The 26,406-nt window shown below is 35.8% G+C and overlaps 1 protein-coding gene across 6 annotated transcripts in view; it reads right to left on the bottom strand.

The window, feature by feature from the left end:
* Nucleotides 1–26,406, bottom strand: part of STRBP (spermatid perinuclear RNA binding protein) — a 134,599-nt gene that overhangs the window by 14,719 nt on the left and 93,474 nt on the right. For 4 of the 6 annotated variants that reach the window (XM_069073733.1, XM_069073731.1, XM_069073730.1 and 1 more), the window contains 8 exons: nucleotides 16,435–16,529; nucleotides 15,659–15,754; nucleotides 13,543–13,654; nucleotides 12,592–12,689; nucleotides 11,508–11,619; nucleotides 6,542–6,631; nucleotides 5,028–5,227; nucleotides 4,526–4,684 (listed from right to left, as the gene is read on the bottom strand). In XM_069073733.1, the coding sequence (XP_068929834.1) occupies nucleotides 4,526–4,684; nucleotides 5,028–5,227; nucleotides 6,542–6,631; nucleotides 11,508–11,619; nucleotides 12,592–12,689; nucleotides 13,543–13,654; nucleotides 15,659–15,754; nucleotides 16,435–16,529 (962 nt within the window). The remainder of the gene's footprint in view (nucleotides 1–4,525; nucleotides 4,685–5,027; nucleotides 5,228–6,541; nucleotides 6,632–11,507; nucleotides 11,620–12,591; nucleotides 12,690–13,542; nucleotides 13,655–15,658; nucleotides 15,755–16,434; nucleotides 16,530–26,406) is intronic. The other 2 variants (XM_069073732.1, XM_069073735.1) reach the window with 2 other exon arrangements.

Raw genomic sequence — 26,406 nt, 5'->3', positions numbered from 1 at the left:
TACAATCAAGTATAAGATCTAGAGATACTTTCACATTAGACATTGGTCAGGTTATAAAAAAAGATTGAATCAGATTGAATGAACAATGGGAAAGAGGAAACCAAACCAAACAAGAAAAAGAAAGAGAGCAGGTAATTTGCTTCAATCTTCATTTAAACTCTGTTCTTTCTGGTTCTTTCTCTGAATATAGACATCTCTCTCCATCATGAGTCTTTTAGAGTTGACTTATAGCCCTGCATTTCTAAGAGTCCAGTCTATCAAAGTTAGTCATAATACATACATTGTATCTGTAATTGTGTACAGATTTCTCCTGGTTCTGCTCTTCTCACTCAGCATCAGTTCATATTAGACTCTCCAGGTAAATATGAAGTCCATCTACTCCTCGTTTCTCATGGCACATTAGTATTCCATTACATTCATATACCATAACTTGTTTAGCCATTCCCCAATTGATGGGCATCCTCTTCATTTCCAATTCTTTGCCACCACAAAAAGAGCTGCTAGAAATATTTTTGTACATATGGGTCTTCCTCCCACTTCTATGATCTCTTTAGGATACAACCCTAGAAGTGGTATTGCTGGGTCAAAGGATATGAAATTACTTATAGCCCTTTGGGCATAATTCCAGATTGTTGTCCAGAATGGTTGGATCAGTTCACAACTCCACCAACAATGTGTTAGTGTTCCAATTTTCCACATCCTCTCCAGCATTTATCATTTTCCTGTTTTGTCATATTAGCCAATCTGACTGGGGAGATGTGGTACCTCAGAGTTGTTTTGATTTGCATTTCTCTAATCAACAATGATTTAGAGCATTTTTTCATATGCTTATAAATATCTTTAATTTCTTCCTCTGAGAACTGCCTGTTCATATCCTTTGACCATTTATCAATTGGGGAATGACTTGTATTCTTATAGATTTGACTCAATTCTCTGTATATTTTAGAAATGAGGCCTTTATCAGAGACATTGGTTGTAAAAATTCTTTCCCAATTTTCCACTTCCCTCTTAATCTTGGTTACATTGTCTTTGTTTGCACAGAAGCTTTTCAGTTTCATGTAATCAAAGTTACCCATTTTGCATTTTATAATGCTCTCTAATTCTTGTTTGGTCATGAAATCTTCCCCTCTCCATAAATCTGACAGGTAAACTATTCCTTGCTTTCCCAGATTTCTTACAGTATCATCCTTTATACCTAGATCACACACCCATTTAAATTTAATTTTGGTAAACGGTGTTAGATAATGGTCTATGCCCAGTTTCTGCCATACTACATTCCAGTTTTCCCAGCAGTTTTTGTCAAATAGTGAGTTCTTATCCCAAAAACTGTAGCCTTTGGGTTTATCAAAGAGTAGATTATTATAGTCATTGACTGCTGAGTCTCGTGTACCCAATCTATTCCACTGATCCACTGCTCTATTCCTCAGCCGGTACCAAGTAATTTTGACGACTCCTGCTTTATAATACAGATTAAAATCTGGTATAGCTAGGCCACCATCCCTAGCATTTCTTTTCATTAATTCCCTTGATATTCTGGACCTTCTGTTCTTCCAAATGAATTTTGTTACTATTTTTTCTAGGTCTATAAAGTAATTTTTTGGTAAATTGATTGGTAACATATTGGAAGATTTTAAAGGAGATTCTGAAAACCATCAAGCACTATCAAAATGTAGGCTATCATTATTATTAGGGAGAGGTACAGAATCCAGGTCTCTATACTTCCAAGTCAGTGTTCATTCTTAACTACATCTCTAAACTACTCCGTTCTCAAGAAAGTAACCTCTATGGCTACACCTACCAGGGGTGGGGAACCTGCGGCCACGAGGTCACATGTAGACTTGTAGGTCCTTAAGTGTGGCCTTTTGACTGAATTAAAGTTCTATAGAACAAATCTTTTTATTAAGGGGACTTGTTCTGTGAAGGCTAGATTCAGTCAAAGGTCTGCACTTGAGGATCTAGAGGAACAAATGTGGCCTCGAGGCTGTAGGTTCCTCACCCCAGAGAATATTCACCAATATCCATGATCTCAGAAGGCATCACTACAACAAAGCCAAGTGCTAGGGGAAGCACTGTACAACATTAATAAAAGGTTCCAAATCTATAGCATTAACAAGGACTTTTCCTCTCAACAAGTCAACATGGGGACTGGAGATATTATTATTCCATTTTACAAAAAAGTAACTGATACTAATATACAACTTGCCAGGTCTACAACTAATTATTATTACCTTCATTTTCTAGACCACAAAACCAATCAATCTAACAAGGAGCAAAGGTCTCCCATCTAGGAGGGGTGAGGGGAAGAAGCAAGATTCTCTTAATTAGCCAGCCTGTGCAATATTCCTGGTTTTTTGGTAGGAAGCATTTTGATTTAAGAACATTGTAAGCCCAACCGCACTTTTAAAATTTGCATTTTAGATTCTAAAAGATCAATTTTTAAAAGTTGACGAAAAGTAACTTGTGAGATTAGGTATTTATTATTGCCTCCATTCAATTTTTAAGTTCTGCTCCAATGACTAGATGGAGGGATTCGTGACCTGAAGGTTGTGCCACAATCGAGTACAAATTCTGACAACTTCTGCCAAGTTGGAAAGGCTTCACACGTGGGCCCAAAGACTATGCCTGTTATCTGACCAGCATAACTTTAAGTACAGAGAGCCTTATCATCACTGAATAATGTTTTATAATCACAGCAATTACTGAACGTAAGGCTCTGGTTCCCAGTCTTAAGGAGTATGATAACCTCTTTATTAATTTCAAACTTTCACAGATTCTCATATAGCAGTAGTTATCCTATGTGGTGATGAAAATAGCACTGCTTTGTACACATACAGATTCATGAGTCCCTTTCAAAACTCCACAGGCCTCCAATAGTCTACTACTCACAGGCTAGGAACCATTCCTGGGGCTGCTATTTGTGTAAAAAAAAAACCAGCCATGTCAATAAGATCTATCGAAGTAAAATATTAATTGGTTATTACCTTGTCTAATCAAGCCTTAGACTACTCTTCAAAAAATGTGCCAAGTTTCAATGGTGGTGTTACTTCTTTTTGCTTTGTGTGTGGTGGTGATGGTGTTGTTGTTTTGGGGGCAGGGGAGGGGGAATGAACCCTTGTCTTTTTATGGCTACTATGTTATTTCACAGATAAACTCTTTTGCTTCATTAATATTCTTAAAGCTACATTGTATCTAAAAGCCAATAAAATGTATTCTCATATATGTGGTTCATATTATCACAGGCCACATTGTCCCTTCTCATGTACCACAGTTAGCATCTTGTAACACAATCATCTGGGTTTTGTAATTGTATGGCAATTTCAGTATTTCAGGATGAAACACTTGTTTACTAAACATTCCCATTCTTGTGGCATCTGCCCAGATAGATACTAATTTTCTTGTAGGAAGCTGCCATACCTTTATTTCTTTTGCAACCAGAATGCCTAAAAGAGGTAGACACAGCACAAGTCTCAAAAATCCAGAAAGGCTGTGACTATGTTGTTGATAATGAATAAATAGTCAAAGTAAACACAGTACAAAGTTCTTTATCTACACATATTGAAACTAAGTTTTCCAAATGCCTTAAGTTAAATGACAGATGTCTTCTGAGGGAATGTTGTGAAATTCTCATTCTTAGCTCACATAATGATAATGACAGAGTTACACAGCATTTTCAATCATATACCACATTCTATATATTATCTCATTTGATCTATAGAACATCTTACTAAGAGTTATTCCTCTCACTTTATAGATAAGGAAACTCAAGTTTGGAGATTCACCCAAGGTCTACAGTTATTAATAAGTTGTAGAAATTTAGAATTCAACCGTGGTCTACTGACTCCTACATAATGCCAACTCCCTCACATTATTGGAACCTCATCAAATAGCACTGCTTTGTACACATACAGATTCATGAGTCCCTTTCAAAACTCCACAGGCCTCCAATAGTCTACTACTCACAGGCTAGGAACCATTCCTGGGGCTGCTATTTGTGTAAAAAAAAAACCGGTTGAATTCTATTGGAACTCAGAGAATACGCAAATTCAAAGCTCTAAATCTCAAATTTAGGCAGTGCTCTTTTCATTCAACAAGCCTGTAACAATGACAATGGTGACAAACAGTAACAATAAGTCATATTTATATAGTATTTTACAAAGCACTTTCCCCACAATGGCACTATAAGGTGAATAGTATAAGTACAATCCTCACTTTACTGATGAGGAAACAGGATCATGAGTAAAATGTCTTACCCATGGTCACTCAGTCTGTGAATGTCAATTTAAGAATCAGATACAAATTCTCCTGATTTTAAATCCATTATCATTCCTTTTCTACTATACCATGCTACCTCTCCTATCTGTCTCTATCTCCCTGCCTCTTAGCACAGACCCAAACTACCCTTTGCTAATCACATTATTTAAATGTTCCCAATTCATAGTAAAACTTTTCATGGGCCCCCTGTAGATGTTACTGACAAATCTTGTCACATTCCAGGTTTTTAATATGAAAAAAAAAAAAACTATACCTCTAAGGTACTGGAGGTTTCAGTTGTAGAATTTCCAGTATTATTGCTTGAGTTTGAAGAAACCGTTTCATTTTTGCCTTCATTATCTGACTTTTCATCGGAGCTCATACATTCAATATCTGCATCAAAGCCTGTTGGATAGCCCATTGCCTGCAAAACCTACATGAATAAAAAAAAAAGAACAAAAGGCAAAATACAGGTAAAATACACTTTAAAAGAAAACATAGAACACCAGAGTATAATTAGTTCCAAGCTCAATTTTTACCTTTATCTAATATTTAGTGAAAAAAATTAGGTTAACCAGTGTTATATTGTAATTACCATTGAAAGAGGAAAGAGAACAACTGGAAATTACATGCTAGAGAAATCAAGTACAGACAGTGACAGAAATGCAATTCTAAAGTTGTTAAATTTTTAATTATTAGATTCTACGCAAGTCCAGATATGCATAAATACTTAAATAGCTAAGTGATTTATAGATAAATAAGCTCAATGAATTTACCTTCACTGCTACATGAAGTTTTGCAGTTTTCTTAGATGGTCCTGATGCTTCATAAGTTGTGCCATCCACGTCTACAGACATTGTGAAGACTGGTGCATGAACAGGGCCAGACTGGGATAAGAGTTTATATTGGAGACCAGGCCTGATCTGGTTTAGCCTCATAAGGGCATTCATTAGATCTATTGCTTTACTATCCAGAACTATAGGGCAATGAGGAACAAGAAGAAAAAAGAATGAGAAAAGCTTTATTATCATTGCACATAAATAATCTTTGCTCCAAAAAAGTAGCACCAGGTTTAAAAGAGGGGTTAAGCACGGCACAAAGTTGGCCAACAATTTGTTTTCACCTCTCCTATTCTAAGCTTCTTCACAGCTCATATCAAGTGTCACTTCCTATCTGAGGTGGGGCTTTCCTGGCTGCCCCCTCCTCAAAAAAAAAAAAAAAAAAGGAGTTTGTATTTTGTATACATTTTGTGTTTACTTAGAGATGTACAAGCTATTTCCCTCAATAGACTGCAAGCTCCTTACAATCAAAGACCATGTTTTTTTTGTCTAGGTATCCTCAGCACAGAAACAAATGCATCACAATGTATGCTGATTGGTTAATTCAAAACATGAGATTTGGCACTTTATCGGTGCAGATATCTACTCCATTGTTAGACCTCACACTCACTCTACAACTAAGACAGCAGCTCGTGGCTGTGATTGGAAAAAAAAAAGAAACAATCATGAGGAGATAACCTAGGGCTCAGTGTATGAAGAGCCTTCCTGCTCTTAGTCCTTTAAGATAACCCCCTTCTATAGGACTTGCAAAAGCCTATCTAGAAGCCTGAGTCACCGCCATACCCCAATGAAGCATTAGCGTAGGGCTTTGGCAGAGAAGTTTTTCTCACTATCCTCACTACTTTAAGGAACTGTCATTACATTATAGTGGGTTATTCCTTCCACTGACATAAATTGCAAATTATTAAGTGGTTTTCATGAAAATCTATGGTTCAAAAAAAATTTTTTGTCACCCAGTGGTCAACTTTCTTGTGAAAAGCCTCTATGCTTTTCTAAGATGATCCTTAAATAAGACAAACAGTTGGTATACAGGCCAGACTCAAAGCTTGTGCATCATATTTGAGTTGCCAAATCACGTGCTGCATAGGCATAATTTTTGTGAAGATTCACCTTCACAGCATGATGAATCATGGGCAGATGACTTTAGTAGAAGGGTTAATCTGAAGAATACTTTCTAATTTTAAAACTATCAACCTAACTTTGAAAAGTACTACACTATAGCTCATGAACACTACAATAAACTTAAGAAATTAAGCCAGACACTCAAGGGATAGTCACTATATTAAACATCAATATCATCCACCTCTTAGCCAAAATACAAAATTTTTCTTTCAATATTCTCAAAACTCCGAAGTTCATCTTTGAACTTGTTCTCCTATTTAATACTAGGAATCTTTTCCAGATCACATCTATTTTAAATGAAGAAAGATAGGAAGACAACCTATACGTACTCTTCCTTAAATTTCTCTTCATCTTTTTATTGGGATCTTTGTCATCTAATCCATCTTCAAAAGGTCTCTTCAGAGCTGAGGAACCAGCACCTGAGAAGACAGTGCAATGGATTTGTTAGTCAAAAACAGAATAATTGCAAAAATCATCATGTTGATATCATCCTTAACAATATATATAACTCTGTCATCCCAACAATCCCATGAAAATGGTAGTGAAAGGTTCTGTTACCTTCATTTTACAGATGAAAAAAAATGAAGCTTAGGTGAAAAGACTTAGTCAAATTCAAAAAGGTGCCAAGTGCTTAAGTCAAAACTCAACTGATCTTTGCCAATGCCCAATTCCAATACACTTTCCAATACATCTAGCTGCTCTCTCTCTCTCTTCTCTTTCAAATAAGACTAATATCCTGAAAAAGCCACTTTACAACCTCTTAGCCTAAACAGAATTTCTTAAGCCAAATGCTATTTATCTGCTCATATCTGTGCCATTTAATTTAAAAACAAAACTGTAATTATACATATTGAAGTGAGTCACAAAAAGGCAAGTATCTTGCTACTACTATCACCTTAGGGAAATAACTTTACCTCTCTTAGTGTCCTCATCTGTATTGTCCATCCAAGTTGTAAGAAAGTCTATGAACTGAGTCTGAGCTTTTAAACAAAAAAAAACCGTTTACAAACAGTCCATAGTATCCCTTCTTCCTCCCTTGTCTCTGTTTAACAAAAAAACTTCCCTTTCAATACTTATTTCACAGACCACTTGCTCCAGGGAGTCTTCCCTAGCTATACTTTTATAGCTCTTATTCTCAATATTACACATTTTGAGTAATTATCTTATGCAGTTGTATGTCATTCTACTCAATCAGAATAGTAATAACACTATATTATGTTTCTCCAAAGCAACTGGAAGTTCTCTGAAAAGCAAAAGTCACGTCTCCTTTTAATAACACAAAGTCGAGCATATGGTCAGTTCTCAATAAAATCTGTCAGATAACAGGAGAAAATTGCTGCCCAGGATCATATTAGGGTAAAAACTTTATTTCTGATAGGAAAAATAGCAACTTACTTTTGCACAGCACTTTAAACGTAAACTATTAATCCTGACAACAACCCTTTTAGCAGCAGACAGTTCAAGTATTAATATCCCCACATTTTACAGGCAAGAACCACGAGTTTCAGAATGATGAAGAATGGACACAGGACATAATGCTGAAAGGGATCTTAAAGATCATGTAGTCTAAACTTTATCTTAAAGATAAGAGAACTGAAGTAAGAGATAGGAAATGATCTTGCGTAAGAGATGTTCACACATTACAACCATTACTATATCCTATTAAGTCATATCCTATTCCCAAAATCTCCTTGTATAAGACCTTCAAGTTATACACAAATGCAAATTTTATGAAACTTTCAGATTTACTAAACTAATGTCAATTATAAGCAATATTCGTGGCATTTTATATATTAATATTATGTTTAGAAGGGGGTAAGGGATCTCATTTTAGGTTTGGATCATAGAATAACTAGCAAAACCAAGATTTTAATGTCTTCTGATTGCTCAAGTGCTCTAAATCACTTATGCGCTACAAGTTCAAAGATGACTTCAACAAGTTTCATGATTCAGAAGCTGAACAATTCTAATTCAAATCTTTTTAACAGGGGTGCCAAGAAGATGAGTAGTATAGAGGAGAGAAACTTACAGAACCATCTCAGCTGGGTAGACTATAAGGAGGTCTTTGAGACTATGCAATGCAACCTAATCATATTAAGAAGAAAAAAATGAAGGCCAAAGAGGTTAAGTGATTTGCCGAAGTTCAGATAGTAAAAAGTCATTATGAGAACCTTGGTCTGCTGGCTTCTAGCCCAGGGCTCTTCCCTCTATACATCATTCTTTAATACTCAATAAACTGATACCACAATAGAAAGATGTGCAAGTGTTTTTCACAAAAGGTTGCAACAATACAGAAATTAACTCCATATTCTATAATCACCAAGATTTACTGTCTCTTGAAGTAAATACTGACCTCAGCTACTCCATTAATCAATACTTCCCAATCAGGTCAATCTTGATGTTCATTCCAATAGAAAGTAATATATGCTTTATAATTCAAATCAAAAACAATACATAAAAATGGTGAGTGTGCTAGGCTGGAGACTGTAGACTTGGACCAAAGTTAAGATGAAACAAGGTCTGTTCTAATCACACTCCATTTCATTAAAATATATCAAAAGTCGCTTCCTCCAAACTGCCTAGAATTCACAGGTTGGCTTAAACTAGATAAGTTTGCTGTCCAACTATGTAAACTATGTGTCCATGGGCACAGCTTTCTCTACTGTGAACAAATCATCCAAGGAAACCATAAACTTCGGAGCACAAAGGAAACTTCACTACTTCATTTTACAGAGGAGAAAAAAAAAAGGCCTGTAGAAAGTGTTTTACCCAAATATTATCCCCTAAACTGGGGGTGGATGGGACCTATGGCCTCAAGGCCACATGTGACCTTGTAAGTCCTCAAGTGTGGTCGTCTGACTATATCCAGACTTCACAGAACGAATCCTCTTAATAAAAGGATTTGTTTTGTAAAATTTGGACTCAGTCAAAAGGCCACACCCATGGACAACCTACAAGGCCAGAGGTCTCCCGTCTTATACTATGCTGCCTCTTTCAAAGAATGTGCAAACTTTTAAAAATAGTAAAAATATAAAAATACTTATAAAATATCAATGGAAGTGATTCTCTTTAAAAACACAGGTTTGGTTTTTATTCAGTAAGATAGTACCAACATAATGTAGTTGAATGAGCACAAGTAGAAGCTAAGAATATCTGGGTCTAGTCATTAGCTTCCCCTTGTTTGTTTCTTTGTCTTATGCAGCATCCAGTATAATTTAAGCTCCTTGAGAGTAGTAACTATCTAAGTTTTATATCTGTATCCCCCAGAACAGTGCCTAGCACAGAGTAGATATGCTAAATGTTTGGCTTATCAAGAAAGATGGAGATTTGGTTTCATATAACTAGGCACTTTGTCTAACCCTTAAGGTCACTGGAGAATTCAAGTATAATAATATACATTAAAGTAAGCTGTAGTAAAATGAAATCATAATACATATCTTTATAAATTGTAGGAATGTGCTTTTTAAATAAAGGACTACAAATATTAATCAATTACTACTCACGTATCAGTTTCCTGTCCCCAAGATGTAATATTCACACCAAACTTTTTTAGACCATATTGAAAACAGAATCAAGAAAGACTCCACTAATGAGTTTACCAAATATCCATCTACTAAGATTTTCATTAAAATGGGGGGGAAGGGAGAGAAGAAGAGGGAAAAGAGATTTCTTTTTTTTGCAGGGGGGGAAGTAGGGCAATTGGGGTTTGGTGACTTGCCCAAGGTCACACGAGCTAGTAAGTGTTTAGGGTCTGAGGTCATATTTGAACTCAGGTCCTCCTTACTCCATGGCTGGCACTCTATTCACTGAGTCACCTAGCCACCCCGAGAATCTTTTTAACTCCACAGAAAGAACATATGATATATTAAGAGAGCTCTGGGTTTAAGTCTCTGCTTTGATACTATCAATGTGATCTTAGGTAAGTTACTGAAGCCCCCCCCAAATGTACTTTTTCCTCAATTATAAAATCAGGAGACTACTTATAACAGATTCCTCCCAGGATGGTTGTAAGAAAAGTACTTTGCAAACCTTAAAGTATTAAAACCAAGATTTTTTTTTATTACTCTTTTATTACAGCATCAGATTTGGACTTTAAGGACCTTAGAATATAGAATATTAATACATTAAAGTTGGAGAGGGTCTTATAAGTTATAGACAGAAGTGACCTTAGAGATTAATTATGTAGTCCAGCCCTACCATTTTCCTGATTAGAAAACTGAAATTAAAACACTAATTTCATTCAACTGAATGTTTGTTAAAAGTAACTAAGCAACAGTATGTTTTGGACCCATGAGATTCTACCACCAAATGATATAGACTCAATCTGGAACCTAACATATCAGAGGCTCCAGTTGAGAAAGACTTGACAAATACTATTCTCCTAAGCTGGATTAATAGTGCTGGCAAATTAAACGTTACTAATCCAAAGGTCCAAGGCAAGCAAATTCACTTTAAAAACTGGGTGAAGAATGTACCCATTATCTGTTCCACAGTCAAAGAAATATAGGAAGGTTTTTCCTTCTTAGAAATATGTCTTTCCATATTTCTGGAAAATAGAGTAACTATACCATGTAAAAGCAAGTATAAAATTACAAGTAAAATTACTAATTCATTCTGGTAATCATTTATTGAAGGCATACTGTGACAAATTCCTGTGCTAGGTACTATGGATAACTGACAAGTTCTCTTAGAGACTCATTTCTGTCAGAAACAGAAGGAATCTTAGAGATCATTTAAGCCAACTACCTCAGTTTATATATGAGGACAAAGACCTGGAGAGGTCTAGTGGCTTTCTTAAGGAAAGCCATGATGTAAACCCATTTCTTGTGACTTAGAATTAAATTCTCTTCCCCTAACACCAAGCTTCCTTTTTAAGAATGCCAAGATGAGGCCATGAGTAGGGATTCAAAGAAAGGGGAGAGTCTTTTCATTTTTTTCCAAGTGCCTTAGAAAAGCAGTTAAAATTTCACTGGCAAAAAGGATTGAAGCAAGATAGATTTAAAGCTTGAAACAATCTTACAAGACTACCTACTCAACTCCCCTGATTTTAACGGAAGAAACTGAGTCCCAGAAAGGTTAACTGATTTATCCAAGGTCACATAAGGTAATAAATGTCAGAGTTGGTAGTCAAAATTTAGCACTTTTTCTATTACTCTTATCTCTTAGAATACAAAATGTTAAGAGCTCAACAGAATTTAGAATAGAGAATATTAGTTGTGGAAGATCCCTCAGGCCCAAGTATTGAAAATTCATTTCCCACTCCTCCCTCACCCCAAATAAATAATTATTACGCACCTTCTTTATCAGTAACAGACCAGGAATATTTCTGGAAAGGTTTATTAGATGGGAGGGGATCCATCTCAAGCACTTTATAAATCTGACCAAAAGCTGATAGTCTGAGTGCATGCTGAAGAAAAAAAAAACATTTCATATATTCACATTCAATAACACATACCTCCCCCACTAAAGAAAAGTCCTGAACCACTAGTAAGAAAGATATAGGATCAACTGGAAAGATACCTTATCATGAAGCCAAAAATCTAAGACTAACAGAATAGAAAAAAATTTTCACCATCAAAACTGAATCATAGCATCATAGTCCAGGACTTCATTAATCACAGACTACCTCTTAACCTGAACAGAAATCCCCATTACAACCCATGACAAATGGTCATTTAACCTCTGTCTGGAAACCTCCAGTGATGGGTACTTCCCAAGTGAAAACCCAGTACACTTTGAGAGAGCCCTATGAGTCGGTCATTACTATCTGTTATTGCAACATTCACTCACTGTTCCCAATTCTGCCTACTGAGGCCAAGTAGAGAAAGTTTAATTCCACTTTCACATGACAGCCCTACCAACAACTGTCTTCACAAGTTGTCACCCCTCCATTTCCACAGTAAGGTTCTTTGTACAACATGTTTTCCAATCTCACCAATCTGGAGACTTTCTCTTTCTAGATGCTCTCTAGATTATCAGTGCTTCTGCTACAGTTTGGTTTCCAGAACCAGAAACAACACTTCAAACGCTGTTTGATTAATGTAGAGATAAATAGTAACACTACACCTACCTGACTCTTAACACTAAGCACTCTGGACATCATTCATTTTACAGAGCATCAGAGTACATTAGCTTTGTGGATGCCACGTCACATTGTATTACTTTTATTAATCTTGTTATCCACTGAAACCTCAAAGTCTTCTATCATATGAACTGTTGAATGCCAATACCTTACCCCATCTTGTACGTGGTCAGAAATTTTTTTAGAATTCTCTTATTCACTCAAATCTTTCCAAAAGAAACATTTCCAAAGGATTTATTCTACTTTTAGTCACAAAATGTCAGCTAAATCCAGGTCCTTGGGATTAATGTGTTTTACCTGGGCACTGTGTGTAATGTCTTCTTTTTGCTGAATTGTCATATAACTCAACGCATCAGTCGGATCCCTCTCACAGGGATCATGGAGACCTGGCCCCCCTATAAGAAAAGAGAGAAAAACCCCCCATACAATTCAGAATGAGGCTCAAGTTTGAAAGAATTAGATTCAAATCAGCACTTACAGGTTAGGGGCAGGACTTTATGTTCTCACATTTAACTTCTCTGCCTGTTAGTACCATGAGTTTTAATAGATACAATTAGTTTTGAAAAGGCCAAAATTACATCATATTTTGAAAAGTACATGTTTATGAGATTCAAAACTGACAGGGATGTTAGATCCAGTAAAATCCCCTCATGTTACTGAGAAGGAAAATGAGGCCCACAGGAAAAATGACTGGCCTAAGATCACAGAGAAAGTTTATGGCAGAAAGACTAAGATCAATCACTTCAACTCTCTAAAAAGAAAAAAAATTATTTAACACCCCCCCCAAACATCTATAAAAGGAATCGCATATATAAAGAGAATATGATTTACACTCCCTATACAAACCCCCAAATCCTTAAAGGAATCATAATACAAAAATAAGAAAATGATTTACCTGCCCAAACACAGTTATAGCTACATATTTCATGATTTCTCTTTAAACAACCTCCATGAAACAAAAAAGGCTTTATTTTCCAATCACAGAGATGTAAGTAAAGCAATACCACAATTAGCATCCTGCATTATTAGTACTTTTGTGTTAGTAAACAGAAAACTCAGATTATAATGACTGAAAGATGGGCTTTTCCAATGAAGCTTTTCAAATTCCCTCACTCTTCTAGCTAAGAATTCCAAATGGAATGCCTCCCCCATACTACAGTACTGTGCAGAGCACACATTTAGCAGACATTTTAAAAATAGACAGATGAGATTTTACTTATTTTTGCTCCCAGAGTTTGAAACCCTTACCAGGAAGAAGTATTCCAGATGCCAAACACTCCATTACTCGTCTCAAAGCCTCCCCAGCGCCCAAAGGTCTATTACAGGTACCTATAGACTTTTCACATATAAGCTCTAGTGGCTAAAAGATATTAAATTACAAATTAGTACATGCATCAAGTGTTAAAAAGGAATCCAGTTAAAATGTGAGCTAATAACTCACTATGAGGATTTGGACAAGTCACTTCTCTGTGTTTCAGTTTGCTCATTTATAAAATAAAGGGGTTATACTAGATGATCTATAAGGTCCAATTCTGGTTCTAACATTCTATGTGCTATGTTCTAATATTCACAAACTCATAGACAACAGAGGGCAAAGGACATTTTTAACATAGGATGTTAAAACAAAGACTGTTAAAACTAGAAAGTGCCTTAGTCATAGAATGTTAGAATCTAGAATGTTAAAGTTGGACAAGACCTCAGAAAATCAGAATGCACAACCATGTAACACAGAATATTACACAAGACGGGACCTTAGAGACCATCTAGTTCAATCTCCTCATTTTACACATGAGGAACCTGAGGTTGAGAAAGGTGAAGTGACTAGCCAAAGGTCACACAGCTAGCTGAACAAAGCATTCAAACAGCAAACAGCATCACAAACATCACAAAAGGAAACTGTCCAGAGTGGCCTACACTTAAAATAAGTAAAAGGGAATTATCATGTAACCATTCTTAATACTGTTAGATACTCATAATGATTGTGGACAGCTTAATCAGGTCAAAAATAATAACATTTTCTTGATTAATTTGTGGGTTCTCCGTTCAAATTTTTGCTTAGTATTATACTGATGCTGTTGCTAGAGATGACCTTTTATTCCAACAGATCTATAAAAAAGCAGAAGATGAAGTCCACCATGGGAATTCCCACATCAAATAACGTTTGCAATAAACATCATGTACTAGATATAAATTCACTACATATATGTGTGTATGCATATACACATATCCATACATATATACAAATATATATCTCACATATATATTATATATACTCACTACTATTATTTCTACCTATTGTAAGTTTCAAAATTCAACACAAAAAAGACTACACCCTTTTAAGAAATCAGAGTCAATCATTCTCAACTACAAAGAATAAAAATAATTTTAAAAGGCCATGGCTTAATGGCATTTATCAGGGCATTCTACTATAAGGGTAGGAGATCTTTTCTTAATGGATTTTAGAAATATTTGCCCAAGACACTCAACAAAAGATGACAGCAAAATAGTCTTTCAAAGGTAATGACAGGGTGGATCTATTTTGCATTAAAGTACTGTGTTACTTAGAATATAGGCGAATTATACCCAATTTAGGGTATAAAATTTAAGTGGAGCTTATAATCGCAAAGCAATGAATAGTGGTGATAAATAAGAACACATGTTCTTACAGCTTTAAAAAAACCCAAACACCTTTCAGTGTTATTTAATATGCTGAACAATTGTCTTTTTCGGATATTACCTATGAATATATAAAAGCTCTTCCTTTCAAAGGATGTAATTTTAGAGGTAAACCCTATATTCAGATCAACAGAATGCAATCATGTATTGGTTGGTTACATTTATTAAGATTACAAACTCCACGATTGGAAGATTAGATCTGGAAGGGAACCTAAAGATCACCAGGCCCAATATTCGAATTTTACAGATGAAGAAAATGAGGTTCAAAGAAGGGAAATTATTTGAACAAGGTTACACCTACATTAAATAACCAAAGTTGGAACCTTGTTTTAATTATCTTCGTATCTCTCTTGCTGTCTAGCACAGAGCACTACACACAGCAGGCACTTAATCACTTCTGAATACATGGTAAGAAATAAACCAGGGATATGCACAGCACTAATACTGGGAAATAAAGCCATAACATGCATATGGACAAGATGAGAAGTGCCAGGTGCAGATAACAAGACTTCAAATGGGCTCATATATGAAAAGGGAGCATCAGATAATGCATTTCTCAACTATTTTCTAATAAGACAAAATCAGGAGTATTAAAATCCAGAGGGAACGTGGAATTTCTGAAGGCTTTCCAAAAACAGCAGCCTAGACATTTGTCAGTTTACCCATTAGCCATTTTTTACGTACTTACCCATCCTTTTAATGGAGCCCATGTGGGTACTCTGTTGCACAAATCACGCAGAATGCGGAGGACAATTACACATGATTTTAGTCCATTTGCCCTTGCCTAAAACAAACAAAAGGGTTCCAATACACCTACTGAAATCCATTCTTCAATTTATGCACATTGGCCTTGGATAGGTCCTTTATAAATGATTACTAATTAGCCAGTTAATAAATCAGATTCATGCAAACAAACAAAATAAAGCAAGTTCTGTGTTTAGAAAGGCAGGCTCAAAAGTAAAAGAAAGAAGCTTAATGTTAAAATTGCTTTTGTAGCCTCATGATAACCAAATACCCATTAATTATCTATCCATCTGTAACTTTTTCACATTCCCCAGACTGTTTTTTTTTTCCAAGACTTGAATTTCTAAGAACTAGATATCAAACAAGTACTGATTCATAAGGCAGTCAACCTAGAAGAGGCTTTGGAACAAGAGTATTCAAATGGGAAGGAACTTAGAACACAGGCTGAGAAGTATGGAATCAAAGACTGTAAAAAAGTCTAAGCTATATGGGGGCATTAGAAGACACCTACCTCACACTCTTAATTTACAGAATTTGGAAAAATTAAGACTCAAGAAAATAAGTGACTTGCCCAAGGTCTTCAGAATCAAATCTTTCTGACTCTCAGGCTGGGGCATATTTCTACTAGACTATGTTGCCGACTTAAACTATTCCAGTGAGTATTAACAATCTAACCCTCATAAGGCTACAATAACAATGAGGTAAGAACAAATAGCCAACCTGAAACCATTTGGCATGTCGGAGAGACGCCAAGGCGTTCAGGCATTTCTGCCTGTCCAATAAGTCCGGAGGGTCTTTCATCGAAACATTTTCTACTGGTAAAATGGGATAAAAAGAGACAGATACAATTTGACCAAGGGGTTTCTGTCACATTACCAAAAAGAAAAACAAAACAAAAGATTGCAGCAGCATCTCAGTAAGCTAATAAGACTCCCAGAAGGTTTAATGGTGTTTTAAGAAGTGCACAGAGTTATTTAATTCAACAGCCATTAAAAGTAGTAATGTGCACATGTATAAGATATAGCAGAAAGGCATTCACTCAGTATACAGATCAATGACCATTGCTACATACAGTCTGGGATCTTATTGAAAATGTATAACAATAACACATTGTTGGAGGGCACAAAATAGGGATGTAGCACTGTTTCCTTTTTATTCAGAGACAACATTTAGGTAGGAACTACTGAGCAATAGTAATTTTTCTTTCCAAAAAGGTTTTGGTCCCTGGTCAGCTCACATTTAACCAAAGCCTACTTTAAAAAAGATTGGCTAAATTCTCCACAGCTATGTGAAATTGCTTATTAACCAAAATTGTTGCCCACTGAACCCAAAGAGCACTTCCTGAAGTCACCTAGGGGATGTGTACCTCAGCTCCTTCTCCAAACAAAAGTTATTTTATTTTAAATCATGGTGGTTTTGTTTTTGTTTTTTGCTTTTTGGAGGGGGAAGGGCAGGGCAATTGGGGTTAAGTGACTTGCCCAAGGTCACATGGCTAGTAAGTGTTAAAAGTGTCTGAGGCCAAATTTGAACTCAGATCCTCCTGACTCCAGGGCCTGTGTTCACTGCGCCACCTAGCTGCCCCAATCATGGTGGTTTTGAAAGGTTAAGTTTTCTTCACATTTAATTTTTAATTTCCATTTTAAAATTATATGATTAACAAATATCTTGTTTAAAATTTGGAGGCTAAATCCATATTAGAACTGAAATGTCTAATATGTAAATAATTATTAACAACATTAACATGCCAAAGAGAGATTTTTAGCACCTCCCTTGCTATGATTTTATGAAGTGGCTGATGCAAGTAGTATCATGTCTATTTTACAATATTATACAATATAGCTGTACAATTAAGCATAAGGATGTTAAGTAACTTGATCAGGATCATGTGACTACTAATGATTATCAGATAAGATCCACAGCAATAGATCGATCCTGTGCTGTTTCTACTATACCACACTGTGTCTAATAGTTATAATCTGGTAACTTAGTGGAGAAAGGAAGGAAATATGCAATTGACATATAGAATGTGAAGTTAAAGCTAAGCTACATACAGAAGAATACTTTCTCCATATTACTGAAGTATAAGTCCCTTAAAGGTAATATTAAAGTCATATTCATCTCTTCATCTCCCCCAGGGTGTAGTATGGGGTCTTGTATCATAGTAAGAACTATGTGCCAGTATATGCCAGTCAAATGGTAAATAAACAAATTTCCCACACATATGCCAAAATTACTGATTTTTTTTTTAATCTGAGAGCTCTGGAAACACAAAATCGATCCCATAAGGTCAATTCCCAACTCATTATCTGACCTAAATCAGAATAATCATCATTTTCGTGTAGCTCACTGATGTGTTCAAACTTTTTCCACTAAGATAGAAATGAAAAGGAATGAGGAGAAGAAAAGGAAAGAGGGGGTAAAGAGGGGAAGGAGAAAAGGGGAAGCAAAAAGAAGGAAGGAGCAAGAGGGAAAAGGAGGAGGGGGAATGAATGGAGAGACAGAAGGATCTCATGAGGAGTTCATAATCTAGGGTCCATGAATCTAGTTTTGTTTTTTAATATTTTGGTAATTATATTTCAACATAAGTGGTTCCCTTTATGATCCCATTAATCTTATTTTATGCATATAAAAATATTATAAGAGGAAAACAGGCTTCACTAGACAGTCAAAGGGTATCCATGACCCACCCACCACCACCATCCCCACAAAAGTGAAACCCCTATCTTCTTAAAGAGTGGTGTGAGTAGTGTTATTTTAACACTGATGTCTCTCCACTTCCTACAGTGTTCTGGGGAAACTATTGCTGCACATTCAATGTGTATCTTGGCAGATTAAAAAAACATCATAAACTAAAAGCTAAGTTGTAAAGTGCTATAGAGAACAAAGCTATCAGTGGTTTTTGTCATTTTGTGGTACACTCAGCTAGTTATGTTCACCAAAGGATGAAGTGCTACATGCTTATTTTCTGACCTGGTGAGCCCAAAAGCAGATATTTGCATGTGTTCCCATCATCCATTGCAATGTAACCCAAAATACCAGGTAGGGCTGACTTCCAACCCCTTTTTCCATAAAAGTAGGAAGTGTCAAAAGAGTTGATATACTTGGTGGGTTTCCCAGCATAGGAAATTCCACTGTCTGCAAAACTTTATTGGTTAACATTTGGCTCTTGGGATTCAAAACCCAAATCCTTTAATGCCTCCATTTATTAGGGAGCACTTGTACTGGGCTTTGTTGCATTAGTATCTAAAAGTACAACCGTGGGCAATACATGCAAGCATCTGCAAAAAAAGCTCATATAGCAGATAAAACAACTACTATAAATGATTAATTAGAATTTTTTGAAAAGTTAGAAATGGCAAAGGTTGACTGACTGCAAAGTAGCTTAAACCATCAAAGGGGACTTGAACCTGAATATTCTGAAGGTTTATTCAAAAATAAATCACAGAGTACTTTAGAAGCCTAAAACGTCAGGAATAGAAGGGACCTCAGAAATCATCTCATCCACTCCTCGCCCCTAACTCCAGCTAAACAGCTTTACAACTAATAATAATGATTATCATAAACTTACGTCAAAATAGTATTCTAAACAAGCTAAAGTTTATACCCATTATTTTACCAAATGGAGGTTTGTTGTTTTGTGTTTTTTTGGGGGGGAGGTTGATTGGGGAGTTAGAATTATAATCAAAGTGGGGTGCTAGAAGGCAATTTTCACTCAGTAACCAAAGAATAATAAATGCATCTTAAACTTTTATATGCATGCTGTGTTTGACAGAATAGCCTCTTCCAAATACTCCTGGAAAGGCTCTATTTTATGAATCATCTAAGGCCTACAGAGGTAGTATGTTTTGCCCATAAACAAGTTAACTAAGAAATGGAGGAGCCAGGACTCAAATATAGGTTTTATTAGCCTACATTCTGATTCAGATTGATTCTTGGATCTCCCACTTCATCCGTTAGGAAGCAAATGGAAGTTACCATGCTGCTTTGGACAGTCAGTACTCAATTTTAACAACATTTTATTGTTCCTGGAAAGAATTCTGGCACCAGGATGAAAAAAAAAAAAAAAAAAAAAAGAAGAAATATCTTTCACATAGATATCACATTCAATCCCCAAAGTATAAGCATTCAGCATCTTAGAGAATGTTTACATGATTTTGTTGCAGACAGTCAACATTTGGTGCAAGATTCTACAAAAAAAAAAGAAAGGAAGGAAGGAAGAAAAAAAGAGAAAGAAAGGAAGAAAGGGACAGGCAGTAAAGAGACAACTATATTCCTTTTTTACTCCATCATCAAAATGGCCATGTTTCTTCATGCTCTGCCGGTCAGGAAGTGAACTACTCAAGATTTTTCAGTATATTTGGGAGGTTGTGGTTTTGTTGTTGGTTTCATTTTTTTTTATTAGATAAGAAGGGGATAACATGTAAATGTTCATTTAAAAGTTCTTTTTAATCAAACATCATACAATCAAATTCCAGCAAACAAAACAGGGTATTTACTTATTCTTTTTCTATTTATTTTCCCTTGCTACTGGCTTCTAAAATACTTTATACCTTCTGCATCAGATAACTACCTTATACTTACAAAATTTTAGGGTTGAGAGGGAACTTAAGTGATTATCTGGTCCAGTGGTTCCCAAATGTCAGTCTGTGGAAAATTTTTTTTTACCAATCCACAAAATTTTTAACAAAACAGCACTAACTTTTACCTAGCATTTCAGTTTACAAAATGCTTTATGTAAACCTATTCATTTTATTCTCATAACAGCCTGGAGAAAGAAGTATTATACTGATAACTGCTTTACAGAAGAGGAAATAAAGCCCAGAAAGGAAATGTGACTTGCCCAAGGTCACAAAGCTGCTTAACCAAGACTTAAACCTAAGTCTTTTGAGTTCAAAATCAATACTCTTTTAACTATTTTACAGTGCCTCCCCCATCACCTTAGCACAGTACCTGGCACTTAATTCATGCCTACTGGTTAATTTTTTCACTTATATTCCTAATGCCTACCTACACTGTACTTATTTAATAAATGTTTGTTGTACTGGACTGAAACTGTATCATGGCTACTTAATAAGTCCTTACTTTTTAAAATCAAACTTTATAAATTAAAAAAAATCTGATTCTCTTTCTCTAACTTCTAATAATCCATTCTTTCTCCCAGGTGACCCACTTTATAAGGTCATCACACTGAGGCTGGAGGGGGAAGGGAATGCTTTCCACACAAGAGAATTTCAGTATTTCACTAGTTCAAGGTTTGATTTGGGTTGAGAAACATTGAACTGGTCTCCAAGTATTTCATTATATAGGAAAAAACTGCTTACTACTTTTCTTCACAGAGAATATTATAATGTCTCAAGGAGCAGCCAGCTGGCGCAGTGAGTAAGAGCACCGGTCCCAGAGTCGGGATGACCTGGGATCGAATCCGGGCTCAGATACTTAGCACCACACCCAGAAATAACTGGTCCTGTAATCTTGAGCAAGTTACCTAACCCCAATTGCTTAAAAAAAAAAAAAATATATATATATATATATATATATATATATATATATATATTATAAGGTCTCTCAACAGGACCAACCCATTTAAGGGTTTAACAGTAAATTTAAGAGTCAAAAGACCTGGATTAGAATTCTGACTGCCACCTGACATGATTTTGGCAAGTCACTTCACCATTCTAGACCTCACCTTTTTCATCTATAAAATGAAACAAGTGGACTCCATGTTCTCTAAGATCCTTCATCTCTAAGATGCTATTAAACTGAGAAGCTATAATCTGTTCAAGAAAAAAAAAGACAGCCACAAATCTGAGGAATTCAAAATTGGAAGAAACGGTAGAGAACATTTAGTTCAACTCTCATTTCACAGATGTGAAAACTGAGTCTTAGGGAGAAGTGAATTCTGTCCAACATAAGTAGCAGATCTGTGATGTGAATTGAGGTCTTGTGACTCTAAATCCAACATACTTTCTACAATGCCTCACTAGCAGATAGTGAGCTCCTAATTTGGTTTGCACAATCTAAATATTATAATAAAATTTCATGTGTCTAGGTGGTTGACTACTTGGTTTATGAAGTAAACAATCTTTAACCCTGAATATATTCTTAAAGAAAACTTCTTTAGTACGATTGTGAAAAAACAATTACTATGAAAATCTGTTGCTTTGACCAACAAAAGTCTGAAGACTCCAATTTTACATGACTAAACAAGGTTCAAAATAGTTGCTTCAATTTTATTTTAAAGGCAATTGGGGCTAAGTAACTTGCCCAAGGTTACATGGCCAGTTTTTTTGTGTGGATGTTAAGTATCTGAGGACGGAACCAATCCCGGGTCCTCCTGACTCTGGGGCCGGCACTCTTACTCACTGTACCACTTACCCATCCCTTGCTTCAATTTTCTAAACAGAAAAATTAGACTTCTACTTCTTTTTCTTTTTTTGGAGGAGGAAAGGCAGGGCAACTGGGGTTAAGTGACTTGTCCAAGGTCACATGGCTAGTAAAGTGTTAAGTGTCTGAGGCCGCATTTGAACTCGGGTCCTCCTGTCTCCAGGGCCAGTGCTCTATTCACTACACCTCCTAGCTGCCCCAGAAATTAGACTTCTAAAAGAAAGAAAACTTCAAGGAATTACTAGTGAAGATGCAACATGATGGAACAAAAATAAGGAGAAATGAATTTCACTCTTGACCTTGATAATTTATGATGGTGTGACCAAGGCAAAGTTACTTCTCATTTCTGAGACACTATCATTTATTAAGTGAGGTGGTTAAGAAATAAAATGGCAAATATTTCTCCTAAGCTCTAGAATTGTTTTGAGGTTTTCTACCAAAACCACCATCTACTGATTCTTTCTCCAGTGACCAGTGACCAGAAATATGGATCACAACATGAGATTTCAACACTAAGAGGGATCTTAGAGATCAGCTAAATTCAAAACCCTTATTTTAGAGAAGGGGGAAAAAAAAGGACCCAAATACAACCAGAGAAAAGAAAAACTGAACCCCAGAGAGAGAAAACCTGATATGTCCAAAGTCATGCAGCTGAATGGCTGTGGTAGAACTGAACCCATGACTTCCGATGCAATTCAGTGTTCTACATTCAGTCCATTAAATCTTAACTGATTCTCAGTCAGGAGTATAAATGCTTGTTGGTGAAGGGAAAGAGCATGCATGTATAAACCTTGCTACTTCTGTCCACAAACAGATTATAACATAACCTGTGAAGGATTCAAGGGTCTTTTAATTCAATGCCCAGAAGGGGAAATTCTTAGCGTTAAGTTCTGAAAACTGCCAATTACATGACCTTGGACAAATCATTTAACCTCTGTGAGCTCTGGTTTCTTCATCTATAAAATGAGAGTAATAGTTATATTACCTGACTCACAGAGTACTTTTGAGCTAAGTACTTAAGTGTGAGTTGTTATTATTATGACTAATTCACCTGCACTTCCACCCTGGACTTTTATTTTGGAAAAACATACTAAAAACAAAGCAAAAAGGGGGGGGGGGGGGGGGGAGAGGAGGGAAGAAGGTATATAAATGTTATTCAACAACCTGATAGATAGGGCATGAAGGCACATACCACATTCATGAACAATGTGAGCACTGAAAGAGAGGTCCATTATGCCTAACCCATGTTTTAATTGGTTAGATGTTAGAATAATCACTAGAATCAAACCATACAAGAAGGAAATCTTGGTCAGTTTCTCTCAATCCCCTCTCAATAAATGCTAATTACTTGGCCCTCCTAATGAAAATGCCAGGCTATAGATAAAAAGAAATAAAGTATAAATGCAACCTGATTAAAGATGGCAGTTAGCCATCTGTAGCCTTTATTCTCCAAAAATGGATTTTTCACTCTTGCTAGTCTAGGCTCTCCATGGCTCCTTAATAACTTAAAATAAACCGAACTACATGGAGTTAATGTTTTAAACTATAAGCTTCCAAGAGAAAAGGGACTATAATTTACCTAAACTTATATCTAGGGGCTTAATGCTTCCTGCATTGGGTAGAACTAACTAGCTCAGGCTGGGTAGAGAAATGATTGATTTTTCTACTATGAATGAACGAAAAGGCATTTATTAAGTGCTTACTATGGGCAAAAAACTCATATATACACACAAAGATATATGTATGCTTGTATATATGTGTGTGTATGTTTATATTTTCATTCTCTCCCCCTACATATATTCTTTCTCTCATATATAGAGACATGTATATGTATATGTATATGTATATAGCATCAACAGAGAAACTACCAAAGAATTAGATATAGCAAGAAAATTGTGACGAGGTGAATTCAAAGAGAACAATTATTTTCTCACAGAACCTCAAAGTTGAAAGACATTGGTTTAAATCCTAACTGAAGTATGACTCACTCAAGAAGTGGTTATTGGGCCTCTTACTTTAACACCTACAAAGAACTCTCTAATGTCAAGTAATTTCATTTTTTGAAAGTTCAGATTCTTGTTCAGACATAAGTTATATTAGATAGTTTCTGAGATAATTTTCAAACAGAAGACTCTTTTAGAAAGCTCTTTCTTGTATATGGGTGAAATTTGCATGCCTGTAAATCTACCAATGTTCTTTCTGTTTCCTGAAAACAAGCAAAATAAATATAGTTGCTCTTCCACACAAAAGTCCATGAAAAAATTATCATGTTCTTCCAACGTCTTCTCCAATGCTAAAGAACTCAAATTTCTCCAACTTATCCTCTTAAGTTAATACTTTGGAGTAATGGACGTCTACTTTTTCAAAATACCTAGAATGTGGCATCCAGAACTAAACACATTACTCCAGAGATAGAGGCAGAGAATATGCAAGGAAAGATTATTAACACTTCACACCAGTAACAAATTTTTAGCGCAACCAATAAGGGATTCAAGAGTCTTTTCATTCAAAGGCCAGAATGGGACAAATGCAAACTATGCAATCTTAAACAGATCACTTAGCCTCTCTAATCTTCAGTTTCCTTATTTGTAAAATGAAAATACTTATGCTGTCTACCACACAGGGTGGCACTACAATCAGCAATACATCCCTACTCACACCTCCCAATTCTACATATCAGACTTTCTACAAAAGCAGCTGAAAATTCCAATTTTTTTTACTGCCATCATCACAATGATGACTCAAACAGTTTACAATTCATGTTAAAACACCCAGTTCTTTTTCATACCAACTGCTATTTAGTGATTTATCTTACTATGAGACTTTTACTTGAAGCAATAATAGATAATCTGTACCCAGTAGAGAGATATAAAAAGGCTTTCTAGAAAGTGTCTGCATTTGTTGCAAATATTAGAAGACAGAATAATGTGGTAAATTTTGTTTCCAAGACCCTTATAGACTAGGTTGAACTGCCATCTATAGGGTTCTCACCCAAAGTGTTGTAAACCTGCCAGGTTATCAATTCAAGTTCACTTAGTCAACTTCTCCATAAACCTTTGGAAATCTACACTATCCAATAATGGATAAACTCTATTTTAATTCAAACTACAGATATCACCCTAGCTTCTCTGAATATCTGGCTCATAACTGTCCCATGCTTTGAAGGGGATCAATAAATCATCATCTATGATTTTACCTTAATGCTCTTGCATTTTACTTTTACAATCACTTCAAGCCCCAGCAAAGGTAACAATTTATCTATAAAACTTCTCCTAATGCCCCCATCTCACTTTGATTTCTCCATTGTCTGATTCTACATTCTAGCAGTTTTATATGTCCATGTCATTATATCCCAAACCCCCCCAGCACAAGAGATTAAGTTCCATTTTCATAAAATTCAACCAATAAAGAAATACACTTCACTCTATTGAGTCAAAATCTACCTCCTTCTATCTTCTCATCATTCAACCTCATTCTTCTCTTGTGAACTTATTATATGACTAAAATATCATCACTCCTAGTATTTTCAATAAGTGACCATCTAACCAACACTCAAAAGATTTTCAGTGCAAGCAGTCCATTTCATTCTTGAACAATTCTACTTGTTGGGAAGTCTTTCCTTATATTAAGCCAAAATATGTACTAGTAAAAAAACTAATAAAATTCTAGTAATCTGTTTGCTGTTTCCCTGGATGCAGACTTCACTCAAGTCTGTGATAAGAAGACAAGAGGCGGAAGGAGAGAAATCAAGTTAATAGGACACCAACTTATGGGAAAGTCAGGAGTAGAAAAAAAAAAAGGTTTCAGGTCCTTTTATTACTAATAGCTGGAAGAAATTATGCCAAGGATGAGACAAGGGGTTCCTGAAAAAAAGACAGGAAAAATGAAGGAAAACTCCTGGACCTTCCACCTAACTCCCCCCAACTCCATCATTCTAAATTCTTCAAGTTGGTTTGGAGCTTTCAAAAGCCCTGCCAAATAAAAGAGTCACCTCTGGAGAAATTCAAATTCCACAACAAACAAATAACAAAGGACACAAAAAGCAATCAAAGAGAACTGGGGGACCTCTTGTGGACAACTTTTATAAATGTCAAAGAAAGGATTCTTTTCATTTCCAAAAATTATCAGGAGAAATGGTTCTAGACCAACAGATCCAACTAAGTTTTTCTTCATAAACCTGTACCCTCACTAAAATACTGTCCTAAGCTCTCTCCATTTCAAAGAACTCTCTTTTAGATTCTTATATTGCAGAAAGAACACTGGTCATCAAATCAGAAGACCTAAGAATGAGTTCCAGCTCTAATTAAT

Source organism: Petaurus breviceps, unplaced genomic scaffold (assembly GCF_028583685.1).
Source record: "Petaurus breviceps papuanus isolate PSGF00001 unplaced genomic scaffold, PetGlider_PUasm1.0 90879, whole genome shotgun sequence".
Classification (NCBI taxonomy): Eukaryota; Metazoa; Chordata; class Mammalia; order Diprotodontia; family Petauridae; genus Petaurus; species Petaurus breviceps.
The sequence above is the reverse complement of the archived record's forward strand: the minus strand, read 5'-3'. Positions and strand labels throughout refer to the sequence as shown.